This window comes from Chamaea fasciata, unplaced genomic scaffold (assembly GCF_029207755.1).
Source record: "Chamaea fasciata isolate MVZ Bird 193981 ecotype frontalis unplaced genomic scaffold, bChaFas1.0.hap1 SCAF_81, whole genome shotgun sequence".
In the NCBI taxonomy this organism is placed as follows: Eukaryota; Metazoa; Chordata; class Aves; order Passeriformes; family Sylviidae; genus Chamaea; species Chamaea fasciata.
Window position 1 is genome coordinate 259,381 of NW_027094166.1, and position 9,746 is coordinate 269,126.

Genomic DNA, 9,746 nt, shown 5'->3' on the forward strand with positions numbered 1-9,746 from the left:
ATTAAACACTGCAAATGGCCTCATTTGTCTGGTGGGGAAGATGTGAGGTGGAGAAAGTTAACAGCATTTGTTTTCATGAACCTTGTGCTAGTAAAGAAAAATGAGGTTGGTCATTTTGGTGTGGTGCTGAGTGTTGGGATTTGGGAGTTTATTTCTTGCTATGGTTCTTATTATTTATTAGTGTTACTTTTCACTGGTCAGATTTTTAAATCTTAGACACGATTAACCAAGGCTGGATGTAAGTCATTAGGAAAATTCCCTTGCATTTTCCACTGGGATTAAACGGTTCAGTGGACTCCAAGTTGCCAGTGGATTCTAAAGATGGGAAATCCTGTTAGTGGTGGGTTTGGTGTGGTTTGGAGCTGGGGAAGGCTCTCATCCCCTCCCGGAGGTGCCCCAAGCCCGCTCTGCTGCCACGTCTGCACTCGCGGCCCCTCGCGGCTGCCCTGCCCTGGGGACACGGTGGGACCCCGCTGCTGCCGGGGCTGAGGCTCCTCACGGCCCCTCAAACCCCTCCTGGCTACACAGAACCTCTCCTGGCCCCTGACAGCCCTTCATGGCCCTTCATTGCCCCTCCCGGCCCCTCAGGGCCCCTCCCGGCCCCAGGCGTGGAGCTCCTCCCGAAGGAGAAGGGGCCGGGCCCTGCTGGTTCTCCTTTTATTTCGGTCGTTTCACAGCCGTGAGGAAAGAAAGGCTGAAATGGAGCCTTTGCCCAGCGGTTCCCTCCGGGTCAATTGCGGCCGAAGCTCCGTGCCGGCGCTGGCCCCAGCACCAGCATCCCCGCAGCCCCGCCGGCCTTTGCTGTCCCCCCGTGTCCATTCCCTGTCCCCGAGGCCCGCCCGGCTCTGGCAGCAGCAGGAGCCGCAGCGCAGCGGGCGCCGGCCCGGCCCCGCCGGGGCTCCCGGGCAGGAGCAGCAGCAGCGCCGGCCCCTTCCCACCTGCTCCTGCCTCGCCTTCCAAGGCCTTTGTCCGGCTCCACTGCGGCCTGGAGCAACGCTCACCCGCCAACAGCCCAGACTGCTCAGGGCCCGCCTGTGCTGCCCCGACCCAGCCTCCAGAGAAAGGAAGGGTCGGCTTCCAGCGCTGTTTTCAGCACTGTTTCACTCAGCCCGAGGTGACGGCAGGAGGCTGCTGCTGCCTTTGCCTTGGCGATTGGAGATCGCGGCTGCTGCTGCACCCCTCTGGCTGCCGACTGGATTTTATCAGGACAACTGCAATTGCCTTTTTCCATCCTTGCTACCCGCTGTGCTTTTGTGACAGTGAACTCAGTCTTTCTGTTGCCGGCACCGTGCAAAGAAGAGATTGAAATGCTCCCAAGTCCCCGGGCACTAAGTCGAGGGGAATTAAAGCCACACAGGCCACATTTGCAGCGCTCCAACACAGCCCTGCTGCTGGTGCTGCTGAAATAGAATCAACTTAGAGAGGCCATCACATAAATTGCCGCTGGGGTGTCAAACACAATGCAAAAATGCACCCGGAGAAAGAAAAACCAGAACTTCTTGGCTCACTTCATTGCTTCCTGCGAGCAGCAGAAAAGGGAGATGCCCAGAGGTATTTCCAGCTGCTGCTGATCCCAGCTGGAGCTCTCTGCAGAGTCCCAGCAGGAACCTGAGCCCAGCCCGGGGAGCTCACACAGTGTCAGGGAGATTCTGTCTCTGGATTCAGTCAGGGTTGCATTCCCCAACAAGTGCTGGTGCCACCTCCTGTTTTCTTGGATTAAAACAGTAACAAGGAAAACCTTACCAATGGCACAACTCCCCAGTCCACAAGGAAAAAAGAAAGGACAAATCGTAAAGTTTTCCAAACATTTGTGCTGCTTTGCTGCAAAAGTCGTGCTGCACTCAGTATGGAAATCCAGGAGAAGCTGCAGTTGGTGGCACATCTTGTGCCAGCAGCTCGACCTCGTTCTCCACCAAAGGTTCTTGAAAAGAGCAGCTGGGACTGTGGTGAAGGTTGCTGGAAAACTGCAACAGCTTTCCAGAAGTGAAATGAAAACGCAAGAAATAAACCAAGAGGTTTTCCTCTATTTATTTCTATGCTTCCCTTTTCCGTGTTGCACTACTTCTCCGTGCCATTAATTCCAAATGGATCTCACCTCTCAGATAGATGACTTAGTGAGTTTTAGACCCTCGAAAATACCATGAGCCGTACACAGAGTTTGCCTTCCCCTGTTTTTGCTGCAAAGTAACGCTGGAGACATAAACGTCGTGCTTGGGTCGGGCACGAATCCTACAACCAGGGAATGTGTCCTGACAGTGTCTGAGCCTCAGCAGGGACAATGCACAGCAGCGACCGAGGGAATTCCTCCGCCACGGCGCAGGAGTCAGGCCTCTGGATGTGGGCTCAGCACGGCCAAGTTGCCGTGTTTGGAGCGGCTCGGGGGCTGCCCTTGGGGAGCGCGGGGCTGGAGCGTGGAACGGACACGCGGACAAACGGCCCCAGGGCTCCAGTTGCAGCGGCGGCAGCGGCAGCAGCAGCGGCAGCAGCGAGTCTACGGCGTCTACGACCCGTCCCCGTCCCTCTCTTGTTCCTCCTCTCCCTCTCCCGCTGTCCTGCGCTCTGCCTCGGTGTCCCGCAGCCTCTCCCGGTGTCCCTTTCCCGACCTCCCCGGCCCCTCTCGGCGTCCCCGTCCCGGCCTCTCCCTCTCCCCCCGCAGGGCTGGGCCATGCCCCGGGCCCGCCCCCGGCCCCGGGCGTCCCGCCGCGGTCTGGGCTCCGCCCGGCTCTGGCGGTGCTGGCTGTGGCGGTGCTGGGCGGGCATCAGTGCCTGGGGCCAGGGCGGCATCGCTGCGCTTTGGCTGCGCCTGTCCCGAGCCCGGCCCCGGCCCCGGCCCCGACCCCGACCCCGGCCCCGGCCCCGGCCCCGGCCCCGGCCCCGGCCCTGGCCCCGGCCCCGGCCCCGGCCCCGGCCCCGACCCCGGCCCCGGCTCCTCCCGGGCCCCGCTAAGGACACACGCGGCGCGGCCGCTCCCGCCGCCTCCGCCGCGGCTTCCCCGGCCCGAGCTCCGCCGCTCGGCAGCGCAGCCGCCGGCCTCGAGCCGCCGGGGCCCGGGGCGGGTGGGGATGGCCGGCCCGGGGCGCTCGGGGGGCGCTCGGGGGCCGTGTCTGGCCCCGGGCCGAGCGCTGAGGGCCGCGTGTCGCCCGCAGGGGAGGCGCGGGAGGCCCTGCAGGACCGGTACCGGCTGGGTTCGCTGCTGGGGCGCGGAGGCTTCGGCAGCGTCTACTCGGGGACGCGGCTCTCGGACGGCGCCCCGGTGAGCGGCGGGGCTGGCGGCGGGCGGAGGAGGAGGAGGAGGGCGGAGGAGGAGGAGGAGAAGATCGGGGCGCGGCGGGGCAGGCGGCGAGCTGAGCCCGCTGCTGGCCTTTGCTCGCAGGTGGCCATCAAATGCGTGCCCCGGGCCCGCGTCCAGCACTGGGGCGAGCTGGTGAGTGAGCGGGGCCGGCGGGAGAAGCTGGGGCCCGGCAGGGGAAGAGCCGGCGGGAGCCCTGCAGGGAGAGCGGGCGTGGGCTGAGCGGGGGGCCCAGAGCATCCGGGGCTGGGTGAGGGGTTCCCGAGCCCTGGCACAGCCTCAGCCCCACTGACGGCATCGTGGTCCTTCGGCAGCCCAACGGCGCCCGTGCGCCCCTGGAAATCGTGCTGCTGGACAGGCTGTCCTCTGGATGTGGTGGCATCATTCAGCTGCTGGAGTGGCTTGAGCTCCCCAACGGCTTCCTGTTGGTGCTGGAGCGTCCGGAGCGGTGCCAGGACCTCTCGGGTTTACTGGCGGAGCGGAGGTTCCTGCCGGAGGAGGAGGCGCGGGGGCTGTTCCGCCAGGTGCTGGAGGCCGTGCGGCACTGCACCAGCTGCGGGGTCCTGCACCGCGACATCAAGCCCGAGAACATCCTGCTCGACCTGGCCACCGGGCAGCTCAAACTGATCGACTTTGGCTGTGGCGCCTTCCTCCAAGACACAGCCTACAGGCAATTTGCAGGTGAGCCCTCTCAGGGGATGTTCCTGGGCATCTCACGGCCCAGCCTGGCTGTAGCACCGCGGCTTCCCCCTCTCGCTGCTAGGAGCGGCGTTATTTCTTGAGCCAAGTTGCTTTTGGGTGGGGGCGGGAGGGGGCCAGCCCCCACACGCCCAGGGATGCCGGGGCGAGGCTTTAGGAGTTGCAGCATCCCCTGATGAACTCCGTCTGTGTTCCATAGGAACCCTGCCCTACAGCCCACCAGAGTGGATCCACCACCAACGCTACCACGGCGAGGCAGCGACGATCTGGTCCCTGGGCCTCCTGCTGTACCACCTGGTCATGGGGAAGCACCCGTTCAGGAGGGGCCAGCAGTTCATCTGGGGGCGCATCTTGTTCCCACGATGGCTCTCTCAAGGTGGGTCCTCATCTCTGGGCACAGGGGAATCCCGGTGCTGGGAGACAGCAGCAGGCTGATGAGCAGCCTGCTCTGGCAGCTGCTGAGGAGGTGGCACATGTCCTGCTCTCCTGCAAACAGAGAATCCATGGGGAAGTTTAGGCACAGCTCTGGGCACACCCAGCATGGCCTGGGCACGGGAATGGAGGGGCAAAGCAGACGGGATCCTTCTCCAACTGACTGCTGGTTTCTGGTTTCTCTCTTCAGAGTGCCAAATGTTATCAGGAGGTGTTTGTCCATGCAACCCTTGGACAGGCCATCCTTAGAAGACCTCTTCAGTGATCCTTGGCTGCAGGGTGTTCATCTGCCCCAGAAGATGGGAGAGGTCCATGTGCACAGTTTGATCCAAAGACCTGACAGGTAAGAGCTCCACACATCTCATGGCAATCAGTGCTAAAGAAAACCAGAGTGTTTTTGTCCTGCCTGTAGCTCTGAGCAGGGATGACCAGATGGGAACATCTGTGCTGGGGCGGAGCTGGAGACCTGGTGTAGCAAGCACTGGTGGCCACCATCCACCCTAGTTATGCTTGTCCTGGTTCGTTGGTGCCTGGGGCCCTGGGCAGAGCACTGACAGCCTGGTCTGGCCCCCAGGGAAGGAGGAGCCCCTGGAGAAGCTGTTGCTGGAGACACCAAGGACAACCCCAAGGATGCCAAGCTCTTCCTCGACCTGGCCACCGGCAGCTGAAGATGATCGACTTGGATTCTGGCACCTTCTTCAGACACGCTCCCTGGGGCCCAATTTGCAGGTGAGTCCACAGCTGGGGGGATGCTCCCAGATGTGGGCATGGCACGGCCTGGCCGGGCACCAAAGGTTCCTCCCTTTGCTGGGGCAGACGCCACAGATTCTTCACTCGGCCGTCAAGCTGCCTTTTGGCTCTGCGCAGCTGCTGAGGGCTGGATGTGCCGTGGCCGGCTGCAGGCTGGGCACGTGTCCTGCCCTCCTGCTCTGCCCCCAAAGGCAGCAGTGATGGGCAGCTTTGGGCCCAGCTCTGAGCACGGCCAGCGTGGCCTGGGCACTGCGGGCGCTCGGGACGAGGGGACAGGAGCCTTCGGCTGACGGGCACTTTCTGGTTTCTCTCCTTCCAGCCGGGCTCTGCGGGTGCTGAGGCTGCTCTGGGCTCTGCCAGGGCTCTGCTGGGCTCAGCCCCAGGCACGGCTGGGCCGGCTCTGCCCTCACATTGCTCTGACAGCTTTGCATCAGACGAGCCCATTCTGAGCCCACCGAGTGAGCTCTCTGCTTTTGCAGGTGAGTGAGACTCTCCTGCAGGCCAGGAGATTGCAGTGAGGGATCCACATCCAATTGGCAAGAACCCAAGCACTCCACAGTTCCAGCTGAACGCCTGGATCTCCACAGGATGTTTTGTCTGCCCCGCTCTTCCTTCCTTTTTTGGCTGGAATCGTGCAACTGCCCTTTCTTCCTCCTCCAGAAGTGCCACAAGTGAGCAAAACCTGGCGAGTGGACGGCGTTCCTAAGGCAGTGCAGTCTGGAGCGGATGGATGAAGAATTGCCCTTCTGCACTTCCCAAGCAGAGCAAAAAGCTGTAAGTGGGACTTTGCGTCTTTAAGAAACCCCTGACAATTTCAAAGGGAATGTGCAGCTCATTCACAGGGTGAGAAGGAAGGTCGTCTTGTAAAGGATTTGGGGTTTGGCAAAGTTTAGATTCCCAGTCCTGCTTGGAGCTGGCGGGGCACAAAGCAATTTCCTATTGCTTCAATCACAATTTAAAATAATACTGGAAACAAACCACAAAATCTTTTTTAAAAGGCTGCTGAGGTCAGCAGGATGGATCCATGCCATCAGCACATCTATGGAGTAAATAACGGAGATCTCATTTGAAAAAGTTCAGTTATCTCTTTATCCAAAGCTATAAAGTATTTTTACTACGCTGCACTTGGGTTTTGTTTTTATCTTCCACTTTTTTTCTGTGTTGTTTTTAATTTTCTTTTTTTTTTTTTTTCCTAATAGAAAACTTGTCCTAGGGAAGGAATGTCCTTTGCTGCTGGTTCCCGTGTGGAGCAGCTCCCCAGGCAGAGCCCGGCAGCTCCTGGCCCTGCAGGGCTGAGGCTTTTCCCCGTTGCTGGGCACAGACTGATGGAGCAGCACTGCTGAACACGGGGACACGCAGAGGGAGCAGGAGCAGCTGCCTGTGTCCACCTGCAGCTCCAAGGCCCAAACTCTGAGCAGACAGGGCTGGAAGAGACTGGCAGGCTCCCTGTTTGCTGTGCTGCCCCACTTGTGCCCGGCCCAGCTCTGCGGGAGGCAGAGGGAGAACAAGGGGCAGCTCCGGCCAGCCCCCAGCACAGGAACACCTCCGGCCCCGGGCCTCGGGGCACTGTCAGCACCCGCTGCTCCGGCCACGGCTTCTGCTGGCCCTGACGGCGACAGCCAAACTGTGCCTGATCCCCAGGGAGCAGCAGCAGGGCCTAGATCCGATCCCTCAGTCTGGGGCAGGGCTGGGCAAACGACCCCCACAGCAGCAGCAGCAGCAGCAGCACATGGAGCTGACTTTGAGCACAGCCCCCGCCACTGTTCCCTCCCGTGGGCAGTGGTGTCACAGCAGCCTGAGGCACCCGGGAGCCCTCAGGGCCCGCAGGGACTTGAGATGGCAGCCCTGGGCTCCTGGGGGTTGTGCAAGGAACAGAGGTGAGGACTCCCTCTCCACGTGGAGCTTCCAGATGGAAAAGGCTGCTGTGAGCAGGCAGCTGCAAGGGCAGAGGAAGGAGGGTCTCGACCCCTGGATCTGTGCCACTTCCACAGTCCTGGGCAGCAGCCACCGAGCCCCGGGGGAACAGAGGGCACAGCAAGAGGGACAAAAGCAGGCAAGGTCAGAGACTGGAGAGAGCCGGACCTGGGAGCAGGAGCAGCTGCTTCATCGCACTCTTGGAGAAAGCTCTCGGCTGTTTCTAAGCGCTGAAAGGCGTGAAGGGCAGAGAGGAGGGGACACCAAACAATGCTCCTGTTTGCACACCCTCCCCTCTCAGTGTCCCAGAAGGAATTGGATGAACTGTATTCTTCTCTCTGAGTCATCTCGTTCAGCGTGAGCAGCTTAGCACCAGGAGCTGAAGGAGCTGAAGCCTTAGGCCACAAGAGCTGACCAAGAGGGAACTTTTTGACCAAAGTAATGCTGCTAACATGTACCTGACTGAACCCAGCAGATAAAATCATGGAAATATAGAATCCTTTCTGCTGGGAAAGACCTGGGAGCTCATCAAGTCCCAGTGTTAAGCCAGCAGTGTCAAGCCCAGCACTAAAGCCTGAAGTGCCAAGGCCTGGACAAGAGGCCTGACTGAGGCCTGAACAAGCGGCCCTGAGCCAAAGGTGACCTCTCGATGAACCTTCCAGCCAAAGGTTATCTTTGTATCTGCTCGTTAACAAAATAGGCACCGTCATTAGCGTTGTAATAGATGCATCCTCTCCTTAGTGAAACATGTATTGACCTTTCTGTATTTAGAAGCTAGACAAGGCCATGAAGTCTGACATCTGGCCTTGTTTGGGGCTGTAGGGTCAAAGGCAACTCCCCTGGTTCCTCCTTGGGCCCTGGCCAGGCTTTGGGAGAAACCCAAGAGGAGGATGCAACCAGATGTTCCTGCACTAGGAGTGCTGCTGGCAGTTTGTTTATTCAGCACTATCAAAGCTGGGCCCTCTCCCAGCCAGGCTGGAGCCTCAGCTGTGGCTGGAGGCAGCTGCAGGAATTCCCAGTGTCCGGGAGAGGCTCTGCACTCCTTGGCTGTGACAGCTTCCCCAGCTGCTGTGTGGGTGTGGGTGATGGGAAAGGCTGAGGGTAACTGGTGATGGATCTTTCTCAATCACTGCGGGCAATCCGTGGTAGTGACGGCTGGCTGCATTGCTGAGCTGCTCCTTCTGTGCTCCTTTGCTGCTTTGAACTGTAGTAAATTTCACTGATTCCTTCAGGTGGTGTCTGTGTCCTTGGTGCTGAGCCTGCCCACTGCGAAAACAAAATTGGCATAGCTTGGCCGGATCAGCACAAAATGACACTTTTTAAATCTAAAGGTGAGGAATCAGTCCTATCCGAAATTCCCGGATGGGAAGCCCTTCCCTAGAGTTCTCTGGCTCTGGAGTGGGCTGAGGTGGGAACAGATTTTTGACAGGGGCCACTGTATTAGAGGGTGTAAAGTACCCCACACTGGCTCTGAAATGGCTCACTACTCAGCCTGAGTGGGTACCACAGTGGTCTCTTGAAAAGGAGAGACTTAGATGCCCTAAAAACCCTGGTACAGGAACAACTGGCTCAAGGACACATAGAGCCATCTATGAGCCCTTGGAACACCCCAGTATTTGTTATAAAAAAGAAATCTGCTCAGTGGAGGTTACTCCATGACCTGAGAAAAACCAATTCCACGATGGAGAGAATGGGCACATTGCAGCCTGGTGTGCCATCGATGTCCCACAATGCTGCCTGCCTCCTGGGACATCCTGATTGTGGACTTAAAGGGCTGTTTTTTCACTCTTCCATTACCCCCAGATGATACCCCAAAGTTTGCCTTGACCGTGCCTTCTATTAATAACGCTGCACCAGTGCAACGTTACCAATGGGAAGAACTTTCCCAAGGCGTGGGAAACAGCCCCACGATGTGTCAGTGGGGTGTTGCTCAGGTACTCTGATCAGTGAGAGAACAGTTTCCAGGGGCATACTGTTACCATGGCCTGGATGTCATTTTGATTGCAACCCAAACCAGAAAAGAACTCTCACTGATTCAGCCAAGCCTGTTGCAAGCGTTCAAACCACTTGGGCTGCAAGTAGCACCAGAGAAAGTGCAGCAGCAACCACCCTGGAAATATTTGGGACTCAAAATAATGAACCAGACCATACAGCCACAAACAATTCCGTTTCCAACCAAAATTCTAACTCTAAACGATGCACAAAAACTCTTGGGTACCATCAACTGGGTCAGACCTTACCTAGGACTGACTGACTCTCAACTAGCACCTTTATTTGACCTCCTAAAGGGTGACTCTGAATTAACTTCCCCCAGAAAATTAATCCTAGAGGCAAAAGCTGCTGTTGAAACAGCAGAGCAAGCTATCACCAACAGACAAGTCCACCGGATATGCCCAGAGGTGTGGATCACTGTGTTTATTCTCATTGTTAGTTTTCATCCTACTGGTGTTATTGGGCAGTGGAATCCACGCTGGCCTGATCCTTTGCACATTCCAGAATGAATGCTTCCACCTCATCAAGCAAAAAAGACGGCACCCACCGTCTTTGAACTAACTGCACAGTTAATTATCAAATGTTGTCGCAGGTGTTTACAGTTGAATGCTACGGATGCTTCAAAAGTTGTCTTGTCTCCGTGACACAAGAGCAATTCTAATGGTGTTTT

At 58.3% G+C, this 9,746-nt stretch overlaps 1 protein-coding gene across 1 annotated transcript; it reads left to right on the forward strand.

Moving 5' to 3' along the window:
• Window positions 1–1,846: 1,846 nt before the first annotated feature.
• LOC136304420 (serine/threonine-protein kinase pim-1-like) lies at window positions 1,847–5,088 on the forward strand. The gene is made up of 7 exons (XM_066207979.1): window positions 1,847–1,918; window positions 3,161–3,253; window positions 3,374–3,424; window positions 3,604–3,970; window positions 4,188–4,354; window positions 4,699–4,763; window positions 4,995–5,088. The coding sequence occupies exons 1-7, from the start codon at window positions 1,847–1,849 to the stop codon at window positions 5,086–5,088; spliced, it is 909 nt and encodes a 302-aa protein (XP_066064076.1).
• Window positions 5,089–9,746: the final 4,658 nt, after the last annotated feature.